The sequence below is a fragment of the Falco cherrug genome, chromosome 6 (assembly GCF_023634085.1).
Source record: "Falco cherrug isolate bFalChe1 chromosome 6, bFalChe1.pri, whole genome shotgun sequence".
Lineage (NCBI taxonomy): Eukaryota > Metazoa > Chordata > Aves > Falconiformes > Falconidae > Falco > Falco cherrug.
Window position 1 is genome coordinate 83,091,728 of NC_073702.1, and position 27,234 is coordinate 83,118,961.

General features: G+C 39.3%; 1 protein-coding gene across 4 annotated transcripts in view; it reads left to right on the forward strand.

Moving 5' to 3' along the window:
- RYR2 (ryanodine receptor 2) overlaps window positions 1-27,234 on the forward strand; it is a 434,547-nt gene that overhangs the window by 95,932 nt on the left and 311,381 nt on the right. For all 4 annotated transcript variants that reach the window (XM_055714670.1, XM_055714672.1, XM_055714671.1 and 1 more), the window contains exon 2: window positions 18,388-18,507. In XM_055714670.1, the coding sequence (XP_055570645.1) occupies window positions 18,388-18,507 (120 nt within the window). The remainder of the gene's footprint in view (window positions 1-18,387; window positions 18,508-27,234) is intronic.

A 27,234-nucleotide genomic window follows, 5' to 3' on the forward strand; every position in this document is an offset into this window, starting at 1 on the left:
TAGCAGAGATTTTTTATAGCAGATGAACTTTTATCTTGAAGGGGGAAAAAAAGTTACTCTTATTTGGTGATGTGAAATTTTTCTTCCATAGTTCATAGCAGGGAAGTATCTTGCAAATTAATTTGTAGTTTCTCACACAACTGTTGCAGCATTTCCTTTCTGAAGTACTAAGGCATGCAACTGTTGTTCATTACAGTTATGTGAGCTATGTTAGTGACCTTCTGCTTTAAACCGGCTTAAACCCTGTGTGCCGTAGTGGTTTCAAGTGGTGAGGCACAGAGGCCTGTATCACTTCATTCTGTAGGCTTCGCTCTCCTTTAATTTTCACCATCTTTCTAGTTTAGTAGTAAATATGGGCTTTAGGATGAACCTAAAATGATGTCACTATTGAAGTAGAGAATATGCTATATTTATGTAAGCAAAGTTCATAGTTATCTGCCCTTCTCTGTATATCTTCCTTTCCAAAGAGATTTTCTTCCTTTTTACATCTGCAGTATTGAGATCAATGCCCTGCTCAACATGGGTCATGAAAACCTCTACTTAGCCATAAATATTCTTAAGATTTATGACAGCATGTGGGGAAAAGACAGATTTTTTTATGTCTATTACATTTATTAATTACTACTTAAGATGAACTGTTGGGGGCTGGAGGCCAAGTAAAACCAGCAACCTTGAATTTTAACTTTTAGCTTCCTGTAATATTGACTTGATACATATGTGTGTCTGTGTGTAGACGTATGCATGCCTGCATAAATCTTGTTCAATAATCCATATGCTGTAATGCTAACAGTATGCTCTATCGTGCGTTGGGGCATGCCCACTTCTTTTATTAAATATCCTTTTCTGCTGTGGTAGTTACTGTAAGAATTAACGATTTCTGACCTCAGCTTTGGTTCTGTTACGTCAGGCCTATAGTCTTATGCCTGCCCACAAAAATTGGACATGAAGACTCTTACTATCGTTTGATAATGCTGGCCTAAAATGAGAGTATAGCAGGATTTATGTCAGCCATTCAGTTTTTGTTTTGGTTTGATTTTTTTTTTTCCTTGATGTTAGCCTGTTGCTTAGGATATGATTGATCTGACCTAGAAGTCCACGTCTGAAGTACTCATCTAGTTTCCCTTTTCAGTCGAGAGGGAACCTGAAAACACCTTTTCCCTTTTTTTGGGACCATTAAACAGCCAAATGGCTGTTTGAGCCTAACGGCACTGGCTTGCCATAGATGTCTGAAGCTTGGCTGCAGCAACCCCCCTCCTCTTCCTGGGACAGCCAGCCGTGTGGAAGCTGGACTGCCAAAGCCTCCCCAATTTACGCTTTCTTCCCAGAATTTTTATTAGCTTTTCCTGCTCTGTCTAAATGTTTTGGAGCAGCTGGTGGAGCAGTGGAGAGATGGCTGGCTCATGACTCGTGCTACCCGAGGTCTCTATAAATCCTGGGCTGCCTCAGGATTTCTTCGTGCTGCCATCACAATGACCATCTGTCTGCTGCCCCTCAGCCCTTTGGGCACTGAAGGTGCTGCATGCACACGCTAGTAAGTTAGTACAGAAATTGGGGGGCAACTCCTCTTGTGACTGAGGACTCAAGGGTTGTGAGTAGAGCTGGAATGACCGGTTGACAGTTTGTTTTGAATGCCAAGCTTTGCGTGCGATTCGGGTTGAAATTAATAAGCTGAGGTGTTCTTCTTGGTTTTTATGTCATTTGGCTACGACAGTGGGCAGTGAAAGAACGTGAAGCCCCAGTCCGCAGCATGCTGTTGGTTTGTTGTTATATGAAACAGAACTGTAATTTCAATAGTCAGGCAAAGCTTGCCTAAATTTCTTTAAATTTGATGCCTGTGAGTTAGTTTTCATACCGCCACTTTGCTGAAAACGCGAAACTGTTCTGTAGAAGATGAATGTTTCCCTGTTGCCTCTTGACCATCAGGCAAGCTTCTATGAGCATGCTGAGGCTGGGATTCATCTCACCTGAACTGGGAGCACCTAAGTGTTGGTCACCCCAGCCTAAGGGGATTATTGCAGAGTCCAAGGAGAGGAGGAGATACCTGCAGAGGGCAATTCATCACGGCTGTCTTAAATTCTAGTTTCACAAGAAGTTGCCTTGTTTTCTGGAAAACCCAATTCCCACCATTGCCTGTAAAGGGAGCTGAGGCTGAGTAGATGTAAATGAAAGGTGGTAGCTAAATAGACTTAGGTGAGTGAATTTTGGATGCCTTGAGTTAGGTGTGGTGCATCCGAGTCTAAATGGTTTGCAGGAGCTCAGTGATCCAAAGGGACTCAGCAGAGCCATAAGAAACATGTAGGAGCTCATGGTTCTTAGCCTCTTTGATATACAAGTGGTTATCAGCCTAGTTTTGCTGCTGTACCTAAAAATTATTTAGATAAACACTAAATTTACTGAATTTAGAGGGCAAGCATTGAAATATAATTGTGACCCAAAATGAAGTCATGTGCATGTACCATGTTTGAGGCAATGTGAAAGCTTTCGTGGGACTGAATTACACCTGCGTTTTAACGGCAGATGTTAACCATCAGCTGACATGCATGGAAGAATGAAAAATGGTAATACAAAGTGATATTCTCTGTAATAAGTAGGCAAATTAATATATTAAGTTCTGTGGTTTAGACATCTCTTACATTAAGTATTAAATTTTAAAGGTATTGAAGCACAGCACTCTAGTCATGTAACGTGCAGAAAAACAGCAAAAAAACCCCAACACCCCAGCATTAAAAATTCCAGCCTTGATTTTCTTTGACTCACATGAAACCATTACTCTGAATACATTTTCCTTATTAAAATGTTCTTTTGTTTTTCTCAGACTTCTGTTTTACAATTATTCTAACAGTGCAATTTTTAGCGAGGGTGGCACTTGATAAATGGCAGCCTGCGAAAAACAGGCTATACATGTATCTTCATACTGGAAATAAAAATGTTAATTTTTCTCTCATCTTTAGTAGCAATTCTGGCACATTTCTGGGAGGCCTTCTAGTATCAGATGCAGCTCTTATGGTAACATGATACTTTTTCCTGTCTCAGTACTCTAAGTACTGTGGAAGCAATGACAGAGTTGTAAAAAAACCAGCCCCCCACCCCCCGTAAATAAGAGTGGGAAAAATGAAGTTCAGCATATCATGAAATCTGCATTTAAAAACTTTTATTTTCAGCTGTGATTAACCTGCTTTCAATATTTATTTGTTTGAGAGACTGTACTTTTTTTAGTATAATACAGAACTGTTAAATTCCATTGTATAAAGAAAGATGGCAAGATTTTGTTGATGGCTTTTGCCCTTTTTCTTTGTTCGGAGTAGAGTGAAGCATAACTTTTATCCCATGTCATGTAATATATATATATGGAAGAACAAAAACTACACAAATATAAATTTGTGGTTTATAATATTTAAGTTTGTGCTTGTGCATGTTTTTTTGTGTTGAAACATTTACGGTTAAAATAGGAGCAGCTGGAAGATACTCCTGTCGTTTCAATATTCTTGGTGATAATTTTCCATTTCAGTGACTCGTTGATGATAGCTGGTTTTTTTCAGGGGAAGAAACAGGAAACAAAATATCAGGCTGTCTCTGAATGTTACGTTGCAACATGTACATAAGCTTGAAAGATATTTTCGCACCTGCTTAATAACATATTTTTGGGACTTACAGTTCACTGCAGCCTTCTGTCATTGCACCTGATTAAAATCTGTGAAGAATTACCCGCTGGCATGAGAACCTGGTGATACACAGGAAAACAGCTTTCTATCTGAAGATTCCTCAATTTTTCTTGGTTAGCAGTTGCTGCAAAATACAGTGTGCTAGTTGAATCTCACAGCTTTTTCATGACTGTTCAGCTCCACAGTAAGATTACGAAGGACTCAAGATAAATGATTAAAAATTGGAAGTGCCCTGCAAGCTAGGGTAAAGAGAGATTCTTTTAGGAACCCATACATTTTTATTGTTTCAAAAGTCAAGCTTAGCACAGAATGCATCGGGATCTACTTACTGTTCTGTTAATGCCTGCACAGCGTCTTTGACAAATCCTGCATAAGAAATCTTAGCATACTGCAGTAAAAGATTTGGTTATTAATCTGACACACACTGGTATTGCACTGAATATTTCAGTCTTTTTATACTAATATTATTTTTCATTCTATGAAAGAGAATGCAAATGGAATGACAAGACAGTTGCCACAAAATTTATAATATGTTTTTCTCCAGAGGAAGTTTTCTTTGGTATTGTCGAGTATTGATTGAGTAGTAGCAAGCTGCAGCACTTGGTAAGGTACAGAGGAATATCCCGTGCTCACTACAACCCGTGGATATGTGGCTGCTTAATGATCTGGACCTAAATTCTGCAGCAGAAATCTGAATTTTGGTGGACACTGCGTGTCGGTTGTAGTGTACAATACAAAATTCAGTGTTTCACGTGTTCTGTTTGAGGAGAAAAGAATGCAGTCAGGGTATGAACTGTTCAGATGTTTTGATATTCAGTGTACTGATGCTTGTTTTGAGCTGCGTCTATATTTCAGGATGCGACAAACCTGCCCCCCCCCCCCCCATCCCCCACTCAACAGCGTTTTAGGAATTACCGAGAAGTAACCTATTAGTTTCACAAACAGCAAGCACAGGGGCCAGCTAGAACACTTGTTTCCTGGCAAAGTATTTCGGGTTTATTGTAGCACCTTGCCTAGATGCACCTACTACATTTAGGAAAGACTTCTGTCGCTTTACACCCTAATACACATTCTTTCTTAAATTATATGAGGTAAATGACACATACTTAGTTTAGGGAGTGCTTCTGGGGGGCAGCTGTTGCCAAGTAAGCCCTGTGACCATTGTGTGTCTTGTGATGTGTCAAATGAGATGAAGATTTGTTAGTTAATGGCACTATACTTTTTCTAGGATGTCAGGGCACTTTTATGGATGACATAACAATGGTTTGAAACCTAATTTTTAAACCCAGATAATATTTTTCTAGCTTTTTTTTAATCATAAAAGTGAGGCAAAAGTAGAGCTGGCAAGTTAAACAAAATGCACAATTACTGTTGTCTGGAACCCCTTTCTCATGAAGCAGGATTAATGAAAAAAAGGACTCTAATGGTGTGGATTGTCATAATACAACTTGATTAAAGTTGTAGAATAAATATATGGGTTAACTACTTTGATTCTAAATTTGGGTAAAGTGAACAAGAACTGTCAATGCGATCTGTGCTTCCTTGCTTGAGGAATGTTGGCCTCATAACGCTTTTCTTGTGAAGCTGAGTACCATTACTAGGGCTGAAAATGTCTGGCAACAAAAAACCGACCCTCTCAACCTCTCCAGGATTAGCTGAGGCTTAACATCCTTGGCTGTCACAGTACTGCTCTCTTGACTGGCAGCTGGTAGTATGGGTAGAACACCCTTCTGCAAAATAGAAATTATTTTGTTTTTGTCACACAATATGTTTGCAAAATAGGTATGACGATTTCTTCTTAAATGCAATCAAGATCAGGCTGCTTCTCATCTTTGATTTGGTATTTTGATTTTCTTGGGGTGTTAGTACACTAAAGCTTAACGGGAAAAGACCCTTGATTTTTCTTTTTCTTTGCATTCTTTTTCTTTCTTGAATGCTGGGGTGGGGTGGGGTGGGGTACGTGTGTGTGGATTTGAAGATGCCCTTGCAAAAACCTTCAACTGTCTGTTTCCCTGACACCTCCTGGGTAGGTAGAAAGGGCTACGGAGCCTCCCTGCCTTTCTTCCCACTGCTCAGTGGCCAAGTATTTGCATCGTTAGAACTGAGGTAGAGGAGACGTCAGAGAGGCTTTTTTTAAACTGAAAACCTGTGTGTCTGAATTTTTTTCTCTGTGAAGACTGTTACGTATTAGTCCCCACTGCTCTGTGGCAGCTGTTCAGCCAGAATGCTCGGTTTCTTGAAGTACTCGTCATGAGGTACTGTACTGAATCCCACTTGGCACAGGGTGGGTGCAGAAGCAGATCAGCCAGTGCAAGGGGGGGAATTCCTGCCCTTGGGTGAGCTGTGGCTCTCCTAGGACACTTGCCGTGGCCTGCAGCCCCTTGCCAGTTCTGGGGACACCGTTGCTCGCTCTAGCAGAAAGGCTGAAAGCTCTGATGAATGTCGAGCTGGCAGCATCCCTCAAGGAAGTACTTGTGCTCACTGAACGGAGGGGAGGGAGGAAGGTAAATCATACATCTTGCTAAGGAGGCTCATGCTGAGGCTTTTTCAAGGGTTATTCTGGAGACCTGAGAGCAGGAAGGGGTGTGAGAGGAGGGCAGAGAGGTACTGGCCATGCCTGGCTGTAGTGTAACTGTGTCAGGGCTGGAAGGTGTGATGCAAGGAAAGGATCGTAGGATGGGGCGCGGAAGGCTGAAAGCGGGAGATATGATCAATGGAATGGGAGAAAGACTATAAGGAGAAGAAGAAAAGGAGTGTAAAGCGTTGTGTGGGATAGGAAGGATAGATCGTCATGGGACTGGTGGGGTTAGAAAAGTGAGGGAATAACAGAGGATACAACTGTGAGAAGGTCAATTTCCTGAGAGATGTCTGGAAATCCAGAGGCAAATGCCATGGTTTTGGTTTTGGTTTTTTTTCCTCAGAGATGGATAGATAAAACAATAAAATTCCAAGCGATAAAAAATCAAAATATCAACCTATAAAAAATGTTTCATATTCAGAAACAAGTGGTGGTCTGTACGTGGTGTTCTGCTGTATGTAGCTCTGACTTGGATCACTGGGAGTAGTCAAAATCACAAGTCACTGCTCTCTAAATATCTCAGTCCCCGTTTGTCCTGCTGCTCCTTTTTATCTTCTTTACTTGTTAAAGAACAGAGCAGTAAGTTTCCAATTTTATGATTTTGCAGAATATGATTACTATTCAAACCTGATGACATTTCTGCTAGACAGAGGAAAGATATGTCAGCTGTGAGCCACAGGCAGCCTATCGAACCAAATACCTGACATGTTCATTGCTGCCTGTTCCCAGGGCCCTGCAGGTGAAGCCACCAAGCAGTCTTCCAGCTGGTTTACGTTATTGTGTGTTTTTTGTGTTTTTTCTAGCACTGTGCTTATGGAGGTTGCTTTTTTTTTTATTATTATTTTTTAATAAAAACTTGGATCTGCAAGTTTTCAGTGCCTTCTTGGGAGACTGTGTGGCTGGACCACTGGATAGTTCTCCTAATACAGCCTGTAGCTGCTGCTTAAACTCACTCTTGCTGGAAAAAAAATCAAAACCAACCCAACAAACAAAATATTTCATGCTATATGTGAGGTTTTGTTTCTTTCCTCTTACAGTGTGTATTTAATACTGCACTTAGAATATAATTTATTTTGAAACTGAATTTGAATAGTCTTGGCTGGGAGAATTGAGAGTAAACAAATGCAACCAAAAAGTTGTGGAAAAGGGGCTTAAGCACAGGGAAATAACTTGACTAATAAATTATAAAAGTTTGGTGGGAGATCTGGGAACAAAATCTATCTGCCACTTGCTCAATTTAGTATTCTTCCCCTCAGCTGTGCCACCCCTACAGAATGCAATTATTTCCTGATATCTAGGCTCTGTAGTTGTTTAGATACAAAGTTTGCAGTTCAGTATTTTAAAACTGCTACAGTCTATTTTGTACATCAGTGTTTTGAGAAATGGGTACGTTGGCGTGTATTAAGAAGAGATAAATGTAGAATGGCAGCACCGTTTGGAGACAGGGGAGTGGATTGGATATTGGTCTCTTTTTTGAAGAGAACACCAATCTCTTTAATGGGGGGCTAAGAATCTTCTTTATGTTAACTTATTTAAAGAAGGTGTCTAGGAACTGGCTTTTTAGTGTTACGATTGCTTGGGGTTTCATAATATGACACAACTCCAGCTGTATGATGGCCCTTTTGTGGAATTTTAAGCTGTCTAGAAATTGGATGTTGGTAATAGCCCTTTTGGAGTTGTTCTTGGGAAGGTACCGCATTCATTTTAATAATTTCATTAATGGTCTGCAGGAAAGAATAGATCATAAATCAGAGATGCTTAGAAGAGAAGTTGTGAACAGCAGTTTGAGAGATTTTTTTCAAACTGGAATTAGTCCAGGAAAGAATTCGGGAAGGTGGTAGACTTCTTGTGGTGACAAGAAAGCATTGCTTCGAAAGTCTGTGAAGTGAAAGGGTTAATCTCATAAGTTAGAGCAGCTTCAGAATGAAAGCTGGGAGAAATATTGACAGAGTATGACATGGCTGAAACAGATAGAGATTAGAATGAATCTTTAACCTTGCTCCAAAAATAAAACAAACACAGTGGTAGGGTGAGTCTTTCGGAATTAGAGAGGAAAGGTTGCACGATCGATCAGGCAGCTGCAAAATAGCAGTCTGGCAGAGTGCTGGGGTGGAATGTTTCAAGAAATACTGCTGAAGAAATTAAGGGAAGAGAAAGTGGTCTAGAATTGAATGTAGAAATTCAAGCAGAGGGTCGTATTACTGACTTAGCCTCGTTACTGTGCTCACAAGATACAAGACTGAGGGGTGGTGAACTTTTCTCATGTATTCTTGCATGAAAGGGGTGATGTTGGAGTTGGGGTGAGAGAGCCCTGTTCACGAGAGATGTGTCTTTTTAGAGCCTTCTTGCTGTGGAACCTGTTAGTAGGGTAGGAGGAGTACACCAAAAGGAACGTGTTCAGTTGAAGTCTAAGTATTATGTGACCTTGAACAAATTATTTGTTTCATCATGTGCCTCTGTTCTCCAGCTGAGATTAAAGAAGTCCTTCTCAGAAAAGAGTTGTAAAAGTAAAACCCTTCAGTGTTTATTTTCAGATACAGCATTTTAAGATACTGGTGAGAGTCTGGTTTGTTAGCTTGGACTGAGCACCGTGGGGGTTATAAAATACCTGGCATTTGTTTAGAGGCAGCTTGTTAACTGCCTGACACGGATTATAGGTATAATCTTGTATTTGCCTGCAGAATCTTGTGGACACCTTTTCTAGCATGCTGTCACCTCTGTCTTTACTGGTACTGTTATTCACACCAGCAAGAACAAATATAGCATAGGTACGTCCCATGCTGTAATCACACCTTTGATTGCAGAAGAGACATAGCCTGGAACTAGTGAGTGAGGATGTAATGCAACAGAATTCTTATCAAATTCCTAAAATAGTGGAATTACATCAGAGATAAATTTGACATATCCAGGCTGTTAAAAAAGCCGAAATCAGCCACCAGCTGTTTTGTGTTTGATTTGATATTCATACCGTATTGCAGATGTTTTCCACCACTCCTCCATCAGCTGTGTCAGATGCAGAGTTAGCCATTACTATGGTACCGACAGATTAATTTGTTATTAGGCACTGACAGCTGAACTTGGCTTTTTTTTTTTTTTTTTTTAGGATTGTAGGACCACAGAAGCTAATCGGTGAGAAATAATAAAATGAGTCATCTCAATTGGAAATATGTTCATTTGCAGACATATTTTTAGTAGAGCTCAATCAACAGCATACTAGCACATGCGTACACGAGGCCATTGCGCGCTGAAACCAAATTTGAGACAGTTTCATGCTGACTGGGTGGAATAAAGAGCCAGAAGAGGAAGCTTTGAGATTGCACATAGAAAGTACATCTGTTTTCAGTGTTGTGTGCATGTTGTTATCACTAATAAGTAGTTTATTTGAGGAGGTGGTTAGCCAGTGCAGTTGAAGGGTAGAGACACCTACGATATCACTGCAGTACCCAGAAGATCAAACTCAGTCGTGTGTTTGTTTCTCCACGAAGCACTTTGCAGAGCACAGAAGGGTCTCTTCTTACCTGGGTGTGCTGGAGCCACTCACTCAGAACTGTTTGTTGTCTTCTGATCACATGCTTCGTTTTGCCCTGGTGGAGCCCATAGGTTGGGATGTGCAGTGCCTGAGACACACTGCTCAGTGCTGATGCATGAGTCCTAGATAAGCTCCGTGCTGCCATACACCATCACTCCATTTGAGTGCTGCATATCAAGTTTTTTGCTTTGTACGTAGTGATTGCTTTCTGGTAGGCTCTTTGTATCATTGTCTAGTGAAGACTTTTTCTGACAGGTGCTGAATATGAATATACGTGACGAGATGGGTGGTTTTGGGTGCTTATTTTTATTTTTTTTTTTTAATTAACACATAACTTTAGTGCTGCAGATCACCATGACTTTGCTGTAATTTTGCAAAATTATTCTGATGACTAAGTCAGAGCTTTTTGGGGAAGGAGGAGGAAATAACATGGTTATTGTACTAGCAGCCTGTTTCATACTACTGTACTGGGAGCTCCCAGCTAGTCTGGTCCTCTAGAATTCCATCTGTTCTCCATGGGGTTTCCTCTCTCAAAGGATAATTCCATTGGAATAATGTTAAATTCCAGTGAAATTACTCCTCCTGCAGGATAAAACTAAAACATGTACAGTAAAATGTGTCCAGACTATCTGGAACTGTGTTACCAGAAAAGTAACTTCTTCTTTATCTTCCTTCTCATTGTAAGGCAAGTTCAGCTATACATAAATCCTTCTGACAGAGGTTTTCTTGAGCACCTTTTATAGTTTTATAATGATGAAACTTCTAAACTGTTCTGTGAAAATGCTTTGCTATACTCAGAAAACTTAGTCCCTGTTTAATACTAATTTTCTTAATGCAGTGAGGAACAGTATTAGTTGTCCTCTATTCCATGTTTTACTGACAACAATATATATGTGACATTGTTGCTGCGTTTCCCCACAGTCTAAGCAAATTGCATCCCAACAGTTTTGCTGCATCTTTCTTGTTTGTTTCTTTTGGCTTTGTCCGCCCCCCACTCCACTTATCAATAGTCTTGTTCTCTGTCCTTTCTCTGTTTGAAACAAAGGGTCAAAATGGCCATTTCAGTTGAGCTGAAGCCTTACCAGTGTTGACTGTGAAGTCAAAGGATCACTACTCTTCTAGTCACATGCACTTCTTTCCTGGTTAGCCCAGCTTTTTGGCTTCTATACAGCTGCCTGGTGTTGACTTGCTGTTGATCAGCATTTGATTCCCTGTAACCAGCAGATCCTACTCTATAGCACTGTTGTCTCTTCATTGCTTTTTACACTGCATCCCTACCTAAGGGATGTGCAGTGTGCTAAGGTTGTTTTCAGTTCCTTATAGGTTGTTCCCCCTTAAGAGAGTTTGAGCATTAATTTCCACCAGCCAAGGACACGACTATTACAATTTTATGGCTAACTCTTATGACAGTCATCTACTACCAAGAGTACAGTTGAGTTGTGGTTCAAGCTCAGGTACAGGAATTGGAAGTTTGGGTCCTCTTCTTACCTCTGTCACAGGCTTCCTTTGTGTTCAGATGTCAGAAGCTCTAGAGTCATCTCCCTAATAAGGTGGTATTTCAAAACAGAATTTGGTACTTGTCTGAAGACGTTAGTTGATCAGTCAAAAATAGAATTCGTGGTTTAAATAAGTCATGCTATGCTCTAAGCATTGGTTCAATTGATATATCCCATAGGATTGTTGAAAAGTTATTTAATTGTTGTTGATCATAGCTCTTGCATATTATGTACATGATGTTTAATTGATCCTATGCATCAAAGCTTCTGTTTGTCCATAGGATTTGGAGGCGGAAAACCACCATCTTAATATCTTGCTTGACTTCTGCATTGTTGTTTTTACCTTCTTGCAAAGCACAGAAAGAAAGAGGCTCCGGGGCAACTGGTAGCAGAGCTTCCGTCAACACTGGAAGTTGTCTTATGTGCCACTTGGTGTGTGTTATTCACATGTTAGCATAAAAAAAGTTATATTTGATATCCTTTTTTTGGGGGGTGGGGGGTGGGGCACAGGTTCACTAGGGTCATATTAGGGGATTGGTTTCGGTAATATCCTGTTACCATATGGTTGCTAGTAATTGTGCAAGTCTTGTACTTGATGGCTGATAGGGCTTACAAACTTTTATTCTACTCCTTAATCTAGTGCTTATCCAAACAAGGCAAAGAGAAGCTGAAGTGAAGTTTGTAAGTCGTGAAGTATTCTACAGTTTCCTTAGGCCAAAAGCAGTTTGTACAGGCTAAATTTCTATCTGTAGATCTGCTTTTAAAGTGTATGTGGCACCTGTACTCATTGCACAGTTCAATTGCACAGCTGAACAGTAAATGGGATGCGGTGAAGCAGAACTGTGCATATGTGGAGTTTGAGGAAGCTATTAAAGATTGAACTATTAAAGTCTGTTCTGAGATGCTGATTTATAGCATATGGAAGTCCATGGAAACATTCCACTAACTGCAGTGTTTGCCCTATAAAACAGCAGTAGAATTGAGTTAGAATGTACAAGTATAACTTACCAGTTTTAACCTTTGAATGCTTAATTTTGCAAATGTGACATTCTCTGTTCCATATGCAGTTTCAGGACTGATATACTGTCATGGAATGGTAGAAACACAGAGTCAGCATTACAACTTTAATTATGTATAATGGGTCAGATTATGAAAAGCACAGCAAATTATTTGATTTAGTAACGTTCATGTTTTATTTGCTTCATTCTCTGCAAAGGAGTAAAATATCAATTCTAAAATCAAGGAAAATACCTGAAAAATGTTGCCTATTTTTGTCCTGAAATGGAAGCAAAATGCAGGTGTCAAGGTCATGATGTAATGAGTTGAAGAATCTTGGGCTGGAGCACATAGTGTTTCTAAATAAATGGATTACTTGTAGTATATTGCTACTTTATCAACTTTTCTTGCACAGTTTCATAGCAATACTATAATCTCCAATATTGTGTTTTTCTTGCATGGTTAAAATAGAAGACTTGGAGGGAGTAATGGCATAGTGTGTGAAATGGGGAAAGACATAGGGTAGGAAATTACATTTTGCATTCTGAAGAATGCAAATAAAGAAACTATTCGGTTTTGTTCCATCTTTTGACTCCCTACTAAACCAGTACCAGATATGAATTCAGAAGTTTTAAAAAATGTGTTGTTATTAAAAGTTTGAGGTACTACAGTGTGCAGAATAACAAAACCAGCCCACGAAGAATATTAAAAAAAATCCAAAGAAACCACCCACTAGCAGATTTCCAGACAAATGCCACAAGGCAAATATTCTACCCTCAAAATCACAGCTATGTCTGTATTGAAGAGGTGCTAACAGCTATAGTGCTGTGGAGGATGCCTACCTGTGGCAATTCAGCCAGCCAGTTTTAGTCCTTTAATAGAATTAACATATTGAGAAGGTTAAGGATTAGTCAAAACTGATTTCACACAGGAGGTATCAGTTTTCAGGGTTTAATAAGATGGAGTAACACTGTTACAAAGAAATATATACGTGTGTGTATATATACTCACACACATATATATGTTGTTTTCAGTTATAACTTGAAATTGGTGATCTTGGGAAAACATACATAGTCAGAACATTCATGTTGGATCATAACATGCCCACATCTTTACATGAGAAAATAACCTTTTTCTTGCCTGGGTAGTATATATTTCATGTAATCTTAGGAGATTTGAGTGGATTTCACAGAAAAGTCAAATAATCTCTGTAGATGAAAGTAAGTGCTATTAAGGGGCTTTGAAAACTCAGTTTTAATATTGTACCTTGACAGCAAACCCATGCTCTTCTGTCATTAATCTGGTCTTCTGGAATGCAGGTCTGAGCATGTAGTTTGCCAGTTTATGGCTATTGCTGGCAGTATTTTGGTTTTAGGAGTAATTCTTACTGTAGAAGATGCTGTGGTGCCTCTAAAGGTTGGTGGTTGGGTTTTTTTGTTTTTTTAGTTCCTGGGTCTTCTGCTAAATCATTTAGTTATTTGTTCAGTTTCTGTGAGTATAAAGATTTCATGAAAATAATTAAGTAGCCCATAAGGAATAGATATTATTAAGAATCTGCTGTGTGTTGCTCTTCGTTCAATAACTGTCCTTGCTTTTCAAAATTGGATGTTTAAAAAATAAATAGGGCTTTATGGCATAGATAACATCTATCTGTTTTTTCAGAATGCTTCTTGAAGAATCAGAATGATAAATGCAGTGGTGTGCTTATCAAAAGCTTATGCTGTTTGAGTCAGTGCAGGTATCTGACATAATATAAAGCAGAATATCTTTTGGCTGGAAGATACAGTATCTTTAAAATTATGAACTGGTGTACTGGCTGACACACAAGAATTTATCAGGATTAATGGATTACTGCAAGATGGTATTTGGTCATAATCTTAAAGCACTGTATAAGGCTGGTTACATTAGCCTTAGCTGCACATTGCCTTCAGCGAGTTCATTTGCACACTTGGGAGGGGGAATAGCTTTCTGGCTCAGGTGGTCCGTGTAACAATCTGAGTGCCATTTCTGCTATCCCATAGGCATACTCTTGTTACTGTAGCTAGGCAGTATCCTCTTTGCTCCTTACCTGCCCGTTTGTAGGATGGAGATAACCACACTTCCAAATTCCCAAGTGTTGTGAACCAGATCAGAACGTCACCTGAAGGATGAATGGGAATGGATGGAAGAGTCATCCGTTAAAGCCCCTAAACTAAATGGACAGCTTTTCAAGTTGGATTCACTCTTACTCGCAGGAAATGCAGATATCTCTGAGACTGTGCTCCATTGTTATGGGGACTTCCATTGCCTTGTGCATTTAATAATAAGCTGCAGCACAACCATGTGCGCAGAATTTGTGTGGTTATAGACACCCAACTTCCCTTGCTCTCTTGATACCTTTTTCTATATCCAACAACTGGAAAAGTAGAAGACAAAACAGCGTCTTTGGGCTTACTAGTGAAGTCTGCAATGGTGATAGTGAGTTGGGGTGGAAATATTAAAATATTACAGTTTCCATGGAGGAAACTGGCAGATGGGTATCAGTGATGATTATTCAGCAAAACAAAAATAATAAATATCTGGCAGTGCTATTTTCTGCAGGGATTTTAAGTCTGTGCTATTGCCCTCTCTTCCAAACTCTGCTGGAGTTTTTTCAAGACTACACTACATTCTGTATAATCTACGTGTATTGTGGTTGGTTTGAATATGAAGTTTAAATCAAATACTTTCGTTGGTTACAGCAGAATATAGATACGGGGTTTTAACGCGATCAAGTATATGCTGAACTTGTTTCATTGAACATGACAGGCACACTACTGTCTATTAATACATGCATTACCTTGATCAGTTAAAAGACTCGTAACTGTTTTGTAGAGGATGAGGGTTTTCTTCGTTTGGCTATACAACTTACTTGTTTGTGCCTTGCCAATATTATTCCTACATGTTTTAAAACGCACTTTGTCCAAGAGTTTAGATTCCAAGTGAATCAAAAGCTGCTATAAGTGATTACATTTTAACATTAAACATCTGTGCTTGAAGTTGGCTTCTTGGAATCTCTTTAATTTTGGTCTCTATTTAGTTTACGGTAATATTAAGTAACTCATCATTTGGCAGAGATGTTTAAAAGTCACTAATTTTCTTATCAGCACCCTTGTGTTGCCTCTACCCCTGAGTCTTCAGTCTCACGTGAGGAGAGTTAGGAGAGTTGCATGGGAGTGTATCTGGATACGTAATGATGTATTTGCTTACCTTTTGAAGGCTACAGTTCTAGTCCTTTGAAATGTAAATTACTTTCATCAGTTCTAATCTGACAGTGACTGACAGAAAAAAATACGATGATCGAAAGCCTCATCTGCATAACATATGGATGTGAAAATGCTCAGAAGGTAATAGGAGGAAATGAACCAGTTTGAGACATATCATAATTCAAGGTTTAAGAATATCTGAGAAGTATTTTTCTTTAATAGACATTTAATATGATGCACACTGTAGCTTTCCTCATACAAGAGTAAAGTGACCTTCAGTGAAGGTCTCCTGGAGATGTGACTTCAAATAAGGAAATTATGTGGTTTTAGCCCTCCTGGTTCTGGAACTGGGTAGCATTTACTGATCTGAAAACAGGTTTACAAAGACGTGCTGAGATGCTTACCCACTTACCAGTCTGCTCTAAAGACATGGAGTGGAATTGTGTATCTTGATCTAATTCTGCAACACAATCGAATACATATCGATAGGAATCTTCTGAACACGTAGTCAGAAAATGTTGGAAGACTGAACCCGGGGTATAGTTTATATTGGATTAGTCTCTAATGATGTGCACAGAAATGCAAAATAACTTAGACTTGGGTGTGTGTAACATCATCATCTGTAATCACCTGGCACTTGATCTTACAATGGCATTGCATCTTCTTAACCTTCCTTGGCAACTTCATCAACCCCACCTTAACTAGAAGTTCCACAAGACTATGACTCTGTGGTCTGAATGAAGAGGACATTTCTTGTAACAGTCTGCACACAAACCAAAGGAAATGCAGCAAAACAGAGTTGCGATTTGCTTTGTTGTTTTAATGAGCATGTCCTGCCAACCCAGGAACTGACTTTTGAAAAGGCATGGGAGGGTGACTTATGTTCGTTAATTAGTAAGCATTTTTTAAGAAATCTGTCTTTATGTATGAGCTATATATTTAACAAAATAAGCCATGTACGCTGTACAGCAAAAAAAGAGACCGTGTTTGCAAAATGAATTGAAAAAGCTTTTGTGTCAGGAAATTTAGCAGTTGCTATATTCCTGTTTTTAATTCTCCAACAGTCAGCATTTACATTATACATGTGTGCTTGGTGATTGTGCATAATTGGTTTGCAGTGAAGGATATGATGCATTAGATCATTAACTAAAATTAAGTATGTCAGGGACTTGCCCCAAACCAGCTTGTATTTTTGCTGCTGTCAGCATAGAATCATTTTTGTAGGTGGGCTATGTAGAACGCTTTTCAGACTTTCTCTGAAAAACGGGGCAGTAGAAAATGAAATTGGTGGTTCCTTTCAGAAGAGAGTAGCCTTACTATGTGTCCTGTCTCTGGCTGTAGTGGTACAGTATGAGCATCTTCTCTGGTGACTTTTTGGAGACAGCTCTAGCACAATGTGTGATGGTGACAGGGTTACCGGAGTTTCCATTCTGCTGGTGTGGTTATTTAGGAAGAGAAGGAGGAAGGAGAATGTCTTTACACAGCTGCAATCTAACCTTTAACCTGAAAAAAAAAATGTTTTATTTTAATTAAGTGTAATTAAGGTTAGGAAATACTAATTTAGAGCTTTGAAAAACAAAACCAAACAAACACCGCACCCCCACCCACCCCCGATTTCCAATTCCTGTGGATTTTAATAGATGCTACTTCTACAAAGAGTGCACAGCAAAGGTCTTAGGTCTGTATATGTGGTCTTCTAGATCCTTGATTTTGGCCTGTAGGGATTGTTCTTTGTTAATTACAATTGTCCCTTGTCAGCTGCACATATAACATGTATGCATATTACATTTTCTGGATTTAATGTCTGACTGGAAGCAGTTACTACTTTTTGCCTCTACAGTTGGCTGTGGCTCATGAGTGATACGCAGCTTGGGCACTGTTGCTGCTATACAAGGAAAATGGGTTTGCCTACACTTTTAGGGCTAGGGTTTGCTACGTGGGGACCATTAAAAAAAAAAAAAAAGGACATAAGTTAATTTTTAAAGCATCTGATTAAACTCTGTTTAATCTCCTGTTCTTTTCAGAATTAAATACACCTTAATTTAATTTAGTTTAATTACAAGAGTGAAGTAAATTAAACCAAATAAAAGGCCAGCTTAATTTAGGATAGGTGTTTACAAGTGGCTTCAAATTACTCAGTTCAATTTAAATTCAGGCATTCATTTAATTTGATGGACTTTTCTGAATGTCCCTATGTAAAAAGCTGCCTGTACGAACAACTTTTTTTTGTAAACGTGCCTGCCTTAACGTGTGCATACTTAACATAGTCTCACGCTGTTCTGCTTCCAGTTGCATGCTGCAGCCTGTAGTTTTATTGTTGTATGACATTTTATTTACAGCGTTAAATATGACCACTTTATAATCATTCGTGTGATATTTATTATTGGAAACTAGTTTTGCTTCATAATTGAATGGCCTGAATGCACAGGGTGATACTACTTTTGCTATTCTTAAACAGAAAACCCTTGCTAGAAAATAGACACAACAAAGTTTTTTCTTTTTAACTTGAACCATATTTCTGCAAAGGGGTTTTCCAGCTCATGGTTATGTTACTTTGGAGAAGTGGGAATTAAATAAGGGCTTGCTTCTGTTCTTTCAGGTTTGTTGACAAGATCTCCTTCAACTACATTACTACAAGGATTTAGTGCCTTAACATTTTTATTTCATACATACTGACTTGTGTTTCAAGAATAGGCAAACAGGAAAAGCACGTGTGCAGTTATAATTGTTTTGATTGATTTGCTCACATTCACAACTCTGAGAATAAAAGTTATGCTGAGATTTGATTCAGCTTGTGTTCAGGGATAACTGTTCCTGCATTTAGCAATGGTTTTGTAAATGCTTCCCCAGATCTTGTTGGTTCAGAAGCATAACAGCTCTTCTGTTTTTGTTTTTTTGGTAGGATGACGAAGTGGTTCTGCAGTGCACTGCAACTGTTTACAAGGAGCAACAGAAATTGTGTCTTGCTGCAGAAGGATTTGGCAACAGGCTTTGCTTTTTGGAATCCACATCGAATTCTAAGGTACTGCTGAGTGTTTTAAGTGTCATGTGTGAAGCAAGCATATAGTTATAATATTGCTTGCTTTGATGCGCTATATACAGATCTGTCTAGGAGAATGGACAAATCAAGTCTGTCAAGAATATAAGGAATATTTAATCCCCCTTCAAAGTTTAATTGTTCCTTTGTCATGGCCCTTTGGGCTCTAATGCTATGCTTTCTTCTTTGGGCTCACTTTAAGACTAGTTAGCTGCAGAAGTCCATCTCAGTAACAGGGTTGTTATTTTGCTCGTCCAAGCCGAGTTGTAGTAAGCTGCAGTGCAATTTTTGTGTACTGCAATTCAAAGACACATTTGGTTACTCTGATTTTAACTGCAGGGGGAAAAGAGCAATTATTCTATTCATTATAAGTTTTTATTCTGTGACACGTTGAGATGATTATTACTTTAAGTCCTTTTAATTCCCTATCTGAGCAGAGTAATAGTGCAAATATCAAAATTATCTCTTCTAATTAGTTATCTAAGCCTACTATAACTGTGCTATATACGCGGTAGATAAGTAGTTTAAAAAATTAACTTTGCTATTTGTTGCAAAGGAGGGGCTTTTTTTCACAATCACATATGCTCAAATAAATGTTTTGAAGATAAGAATGTGCCTTCTGGGGGCAGAACTGGTTTTGTGGCCAAAGTAATGGGTATACTTGGACATTTTATTTATATAAAGGGAAGAATGTTGCTGAACATATTTGTTTTTTCTTCAGCTAAAATATAAACATTTGAGAAAATAAAATAAAGGTGAAGCATCTGGAAAGACATCTAGAAAGATTTAGAACAAAAAATGTTTTTTATCTTGCCAACTTCCATAACATCACTTTGATTCTCTCTGATACATTGCAGAGTAATGCTTCATTTTCTGTCTCATCATTTGGAATGTTTTATTCATAATAATAAATTTTTCACTAGGATATTAATGATTCATTATAATAGCAGTGATCATGATGAATTCATTCGTGCTGGTCTGTTTTAAGTGAATCTTTTTAACAATAAAAATGTGCTGGCATGGAAGTGGTTGCAGTGCTAGTTGCCTGTGAGGCCAGAAAAATCTATTTAATGAATTTATTATCATTCAGTGAGTTTGGACATTAAATCTACAGTCTCTTTCTCACTGTATAAAACTCCTTAAAGACAAGAATGTTCAGGAATACAATATAAGTTTCGTATCAGTTTCCTATGCTTGCTTGTTGATTCTGCTTTTTTTCCCATGTTTTGTGAAACAATATTTATTATTCCCATTGTGCATGAACTTGGGGATAAAAGCGAACAAAAGAAAATCCATGCAGCTCATCCTTGTTTTAATTTTTAAGGCTTGACAGTTTCTAGGATGAGCTCATTTGAAGTCATTCGGAGATATAAATACTGAGGGAGCCATAAAATCACCAAATCCTTAAGGCAAAGTTGACTGTAAATGCGAGTAAATAAAAATGTTTTTCTTCGTAATGCCTACGTTGATACAATGTTACTATTTCATTATATAGGGAAAAATATAGAAAATACTCCAAGAGGCATATGTTCATTTGAAAAAGGTTCCAGCAGAGTTCTTGAGCCAGTTAAAAATTTCCCTGCATGTCTTTTAGATTGTTTTCCAGTTGTACTGGGTTTGTGATGCACTTTAAAGCAACCAGTAGTGTGGCATCTGAATTACAGCCAGGTATCAAGGACAAGGTATGAACCAAGCACCAGTAATAGGCCAAACACAAGTAATAAACCTCAGCTATCGTTCTGGACTTGTGTTGTTGAGTCTGCCTCATACAATCCCCAGCTTTTCTGCAATACCCTTCAAGATGTGGCTCCTGGTGGTGTAGCTGATGTTTTATTAGCACAGATTATTTGCATGCACTTTCTTGCCCTAGGATCATTGAATAATTCACACTACAAAAGTAACAGTCAAATTGAAGATATATATTGACAATAATATGGCAACTACTGACTTAATGCTTATCCCATTAGAACAATAACACTGGCAGGCCCATTATGAAAATTGCTTAATGAATTTTATTTTCTTTGGTTCAAGTTTACAATGCAAATGTTTCTTTGGAGGGTCTTGTATATTCTTTCACTGTTGGAGGAGAACAGCAGATTTTGAAAATGTCATACTAATAAAAGATGGATGATGATAGTCAGGCTAAATTAGCAAACACTTTACCAAGCAGTATCAGTTCGTTCACATGTGTTCACATTTCAAAACTGTTTCCAAATTCCTCTTTCTTCACTTCTTTTGGAAGCAATCCATGTTTGTCATACCATGTACCGAGCAAAAATATCCTCCTTAGATAAGAAATATAGCTCTGCAAATGTATTGTTCTTCTGTGTGTCTTGTGTTTTAATTTCAAGTGAGGAATTCATTCATATTTGGAGCTAAATTACAGCTTGTTTTTAGGCTTGAGGTTGGTTTCTTTGTAGCAAATGCAGAAGCATCTTTTGTGATTAAATTTGATACGGGACGTTTTCTGAGAAGAAATGCATCTTTTGGAATTTTGGAAGTTTGGAGAATGCATGATTTTATGGAATCAAATTTCAATGTACAGTTATATTTCTAAGTTTGTGAATATTGTTGTGCATTGGTTTGGTCGTTCTTACATGAAGAGAGTTGAGCTGAGAGTTGGGGTTGTTTAGCTTAGAGAAAAGAAAGCTCCAGGGATTCTCCAGTGGCCTTCCAGTACTTAAAGAGGGCCTATGGGAAAGATAGGGAAGGGCTCTATCAGGGAGTATAGTGATAGGATGAGGGGTAACTATTTTAAACTGAAAGAGGGCAGATTTAGATTAGATGTAAGGGAGAAATTCTTCACTGTGAGGGTGGTGAGGCACTGGCACAGGTTGCCCAGCAAAGCTGTGGATGCCCCATTCCTGGCAGTGTCCAAGGCCAGGCTGGACGGGGCTTTGAGCAACCTGGTCTAGCGGCAGGTGTCCCTGCCCATGGTGGGGGGTGGGAACCAGATGATCTTTAAGGTCCCTTCCAACCCAAACTGTTGTATGATACTATATATTTTAGCAAGTGCTGAGTAAAAGGGGAAAACAGTAACTCCAGGCTATGCAACTTCCAGTACAGCGTGGGAGGCTGGTGCCCTCCTTTGCTGCGGGCTGGAGCCCACCATGCTGCCCTCGGGCCCTTTCCTGCAGAGCTGCCTCCCAGGAGTCAGGCCCCAGGCTGGGCCCGGAGGTGCTGGGGCTGTTGCACAGTGTTTAATTGTGTAAATCCAAATGTATAAAAAGAGCACACGGTGTCCCTTAATGTATGGATGCAAGCAGATGCTTTTTGAGCAGTTACTGACATAATGAAATACTAGGGTTTTAAAAACCTAATTCACACTGATAAATCGGTGTTGTCTACTTGTTTAAAGTGGGTTGTTCTGGGAATTTGCCATGCAGTAAGATGGCTTTTTTTTGGGGGGTGTGTGTGTTTGATAGTTGCTGCAGTTCCTTTCTGTGCTTGTGTTTCCATCGCATCCTTCTAAATAAGTCCAAAAAGTCTGTCAGGGCTTAAGGAAGGCTTCGTAGCTGCACCTCCAAGGCCATCTTAATTGCCTTTGTGTCGTGTTGCCAAAATGAATGTTTCTATTTAATGGGAAAGATGGCGCTTAATTTTATGTAATCTCAAGTTCATAGAACTCCATTTAGCAGATATTCACTAACATCATTGATTTTAATAATTTAAATGAAGAGTTGGTAATAAGTTTATGCATACGTACACATTACTTGACTGACTTTACATACATAATTTAGACATAAGGTAGAGGAAGTCTTTATAAGCGTAGCTCAGAGGATTTTTTTCAATGAATCATTTTTTCTCAATAAAATGCTTCTCTATAGAAGCAATGTAAATAAGAACATAGTGTATAGAGTGTTTCACTACATTTGTGTGTAGCTTTATGTAATAGATAATCTACATAATTATAAATATTATAATTATGTGTAGCATTCCATTTTTTTATTCCTTGTAAATCTTGAGCCTAAATGCAGATGTATAGGATATGTATCAAACCTGACTGTGATCCTTGCACTTAATCCCACAACCCAGCAGAATTATTTCTTGAGATGGAAATCAAATAATTTAAAATGAATGTGAAACGAACATTTGTACTGTCGTCTGTAACGCAAGTAGTTTTAAAAAAGGAAACAATGTGTGATAACTTGCAAGGCATCACAGACTAAATAGTGTAACCATAATATACCTGATCTAGGAAATTTTACTACTCTAATTGTTCAGATTGTATCTCCTGTTGAAGCAGATATTTGGAACTTGTAATACTTACAGGAATGGATTATTCTGAGTTTACAGAAACGTTTATTATAAAATCCAGTGTTGTCAGGGACATACACTGAGTTTTAGCTTAATGAGGCACTATTTAGTACCAAAAAAGAATTAAAAGTTCTTCCTATCTACAAAACATACCTTCATAAATATGACTTTCTTTTTCAGTCACACCCACTTATTTAGTATTTTAAAGTTTGATAGTACTGTAGGGATACATCTAGCAATAATTCTACATCATTGAGGATAACTCTGCATGCTTAATATTAGTGATTTAGAATTCACAGGGGTTTTTTTCTTTATAAGACTTAAAATATATTGTGTACTTGGGAATTCTTTTTGTCAAAATACATTTTAGAAATACTAAAGACTGTTATCAATACAGCACTTAAAAAAGAACCTTCAAAGGGAAGTACCAAATACCTAAATATGCGGGTAGAGTGCATGACACGCACCTGAAAATGTAGGAACAAAAGCTGAAAGATAAAATTGAAATAATTTTGTAGTTAAAAGGAACTGGAGTAATGGCACTGAACGAAAGAGTAGTTCATATGATATGTACACATACATAGTGTCTCTTATCAACTAACCAATGCAAGGCAAATGTCAAAGTGCCATCCAGTCAAGAAACTTAACCCAAAGCTGTACAGTTTTTGTAATTTGACAAATGAAACAGAAATTGTAATTTCCCCAGTCACAGAATCACAGAATCACCAAACAGTCAGTGTTGGAAGGGACCTCTAGAGGTCATCTAGTCCAACCCCCTGCTAAAGCAGGGTCTTCTAGAGCAGGTTGCACAGGATCTCATTCAGGCAGGTTTTGAGTGTCTCCAGAGAAGGAGACTCCACAGCCTCTCTGGGCAGTCTGTGCCAGTGCTCTGGCACCCTCAGGGTAAAGTTTTTCCTCATATTCAGAAGGAGTTTCTTGTGTTGCAGTTTGTGCCCATTGTTCCTGTCGCTGGGTGCTACTGAAAAGCGCTTGGCCTCATCCACATGCTTCTAGATGACCTCCAGGATGAGCTGTTCCATTACCTTTCCGGGGATGGAGGTGAGGCTGACCAGCCTGTAGTTTGCTGGGTCCTCCTTCCTGCCCTTTTTGAAGACTGGAGTGACATTGGCTGTCCTCCAGTCCTCAGACACCACTCCTATTCCCCATGACCTTTCAAAGATGATGGAGAGTGGCTTCACAATAACATCTGCCAACTCCCTCAGCACTTGGGGGTAAATCTAATTGGCCCCCATGGATTTGTGGGTGTCACGTTTGCCTAAATGATCTCTAACGTCATTCTCCTTGGCTGAGGGAAAGTCGTCTTTCTCTGTACTTCCTCTCTTGTCTCCAGGGACTGGGAAACCAGAGGGCCAGCCTTGGCAGTGAAAACTGAAGCAAAGATGACATTCAGTAACTGCCTTCTCTGTGTTGTTCCTCACTAGGGCACCCACCTTATTTAGCAGCATGCCCACATTTTCCCTAGTCATCCTTTTCCTACTGATTACTTGAAGAAGCTGTTCTTGCTGTCCTTGACATCCCTCACTAGAATTCCAAATGGACCTTAACCTTCCTTGTCTCATCCCTGCATTTTCTGACAATGTTCCTATAATCCTCCCAAGTGGCCTGTCCCTTTTTCCATATTCTGTACGCTGCCTTCTTCTGTTTGAGTTTTGCCAGAAGCTCCTGCTCATCCATGCAGGCCTTCTGCCCCCTTTGCTCAGTTTCTTACTCATAGGGATGCATCGACCTTGAGCTTGGAGGAAGTGATGCTTGAATGTTAGCCAGCTGTCTTGGACCTCTCTACCTTCTAGAGTCCTAACCCATGGGATTCCTCCAAGTAGGTCCTTGAAGAGGCCAGAGTTAGCTCTCCTGAAGTCCAGGGTTGCAATCCTACTTATTGCCCTGCTTCCTCCACACAGGTTCCTGAGCTCCTTCACCTCACAGTCACTGCAGCCAAGGCTGCCCCCAACCTTCACATCCCCAGCCAGTCCTCCTTTGTGAAGACAAGGTCTAAAAGCACACCGCGGCTTGTTGGCTTTTCCACCACCTGCCTCAAAGACTTATCATCAATGTTCTGCAGGAGCCTCCTGGACTGTGTGCACCCAGCTGTGCTGTCTTTCCAGCAGGTATCAGGGTGGTCGAAGTCCCCCATGAGAACCAGGGCTGTTATTGTGAGGCTGCCGCCACTTGTCTGTAGAAAGCCTCACTGACTTCCTTGTCCCGATCAGGTGGCCTGTAGCAAACACCCGCACCCGTGTCCCGTGTCCCCCATGTTGGCCTGCCCCTTAATCCTTACCCATAAGCTCTTGATTGTTCTGCATCTGCCCTGGGCAGAGCTCGGTACGTTCCAGTTGCTCTCCACGTAAAGGGCAGCCCCTCCACTTTGCCTTGCTGGCCTGGCGTTCCTAAAAAGTATGTAGCCACCCATGCCGGCATTCCAGGCATGTGAGCTATCCCACCATGTCTCTAACTGCAAAGAAATCATGGCCCTGCCTCTATAGTCAAATATGTAGTTTGTAGCTGTCTTCGTTATCTAAATGTCTGTTAAATGCAAACAAGCAAACCCTAAATCTTCGTAAAAGCACATATAATGGTGGTTGTTGGTGTTTTTTTTGTTGTTGTTTGTTTGGTTTGTTGGTTTGGGGTTTTTTTGTTGTTTTTTTTTTTTTTACTTTTTAATTGTAGTGGAACAGATGTAGGAATTCAACTTCTGGTATAAAATAAGTGAAGACGATCTGAAAAATCCTATTAAATTAGTTTTCCTTTGTAACTATATATCCCAGTAACTGTTTAAGACTCTTACTATTTATAAAGCTTAAAACATAAAAAGAAGCAGATACTATGCTGCAAAGTCTTGCCTGAGGTACAGCTGTGATACGAGCACCACGATGTAAGAAGGTCAAACATGCAGTGTGCAATCCTGTGACTGGTGTGGTGAGTTTTCTGCAGGCTTCTCAAAACCTGCCAGTTTGCTGTGATTTAGCTTCTGAGTCCTGCCCTTTTTAGTCCTGTTCCTATTCAAAAGGAAAGTTGCTATTATTGCAGGATAGCTTCATGTATTTCAATTTTTAATGTTCTTTTCAAAGCAATGCCCTCACAATTGCATCGTTGATGGATTTGGGTGGTGGGGTGGGTTTTTTCCCCCATTTAGTATAAAAAGCTTGGGACTCTTATTAAGTTTGGGACTAGGTGTTAAGACTGGAAACAGATTATTTGCCTTCACCAAATAGACTAACCTATACTAAAATACCAGAAGAAAGTCCTTGAACAGTGAACAAAGTGATACATAGAGCAAAGCCAGAGTATTTTGAGGTGAGAGTTCTTACTGTGCACTCGCGTGTGATGAAAGTTACAGCTGATAGCTGATCAGTGCAAGCACAGCCCTGGCGGCTTCGGGCCTGCTGCATTACCCTGAGTAACTGAACATCACAAGGTTACACAATGGCATATTCTGCTAAATCCTCTAGAGCTCAGCATTTTAAATATTTCCTGTGATGGGTTTATAGCGGAATGTACTTCATTAGTACATGCTCAGTAGTTACAAAGCAGTCGTTTGAATTTTAATTAGGCTGATAAGTAGTTTGTGCATCTGAAAACCTGAAAAAAACAGACTGATAAATCTGTGTGTTGCAAGCTAAGAATACATGAAAGTGCAAATGATTCTTTTAAGCCCTTTAGGCAAACGTTTGTCTTAATGTAGCAGTTTCAAATTAAGTATGTATCCCTGCTCAGCCCTTGAAGTCATGGTATTGCTACTTCCTACTCAGTATTTTTTAAGCACTGTTGAGCTAAATCTGGGTCAGCAGAGTCCTGTGTGTAATCCCAGCCCAAAGGGCTCTCAGAGATTAGGATGAAGTGTGGCCTATTGTAAGTGAATCTATGTGTTTCTTTGAGGTAGGTAATATCAATTATATCAGAAACAAAACAAATCAAAAAAACACCAAAGAATTTTCCTGTTAATTTGTTTCTTAAGGCTTTTTGAAACTTTTATCTTTTGGCTGGTGATTTTGAAGATTCTAGGCTTTTTCTCCTGGTTACTTGCACGTGAAAAATGAGGAAGAATGTGCATGCTTTTTTAACAGCAGAGGGAATGCTGTAACTTGCTATCATAACAAGATTATTTTCAACATTAAATTGAGGGTGTTAGTTTATAAACAGTTGGAATTGGAAGGGGGGAATTGGGCAAGTGGAAATCGTTTGGAGGTTGAAAGTGTAAGTTTTGTGTCCTTGTGCTTGAAACCCAAATGCAAGTTGCTTTTTAACTTTCCTAATGCTGGCAGAGGCATTGCTATGTGCAAATGCAAGCATAACTTTTTCTGGTTTCACAAGCAAAAGAACAGTTGCTTTGTTATGCATTATAACACAGAGGCTGGATCATTAAAAAAGAGATTATGTTCTTAAAGAGTACGCATATATGCAGAAGGTCAGAGTTCAGCCTGCTTTTCCTGGGTGTTC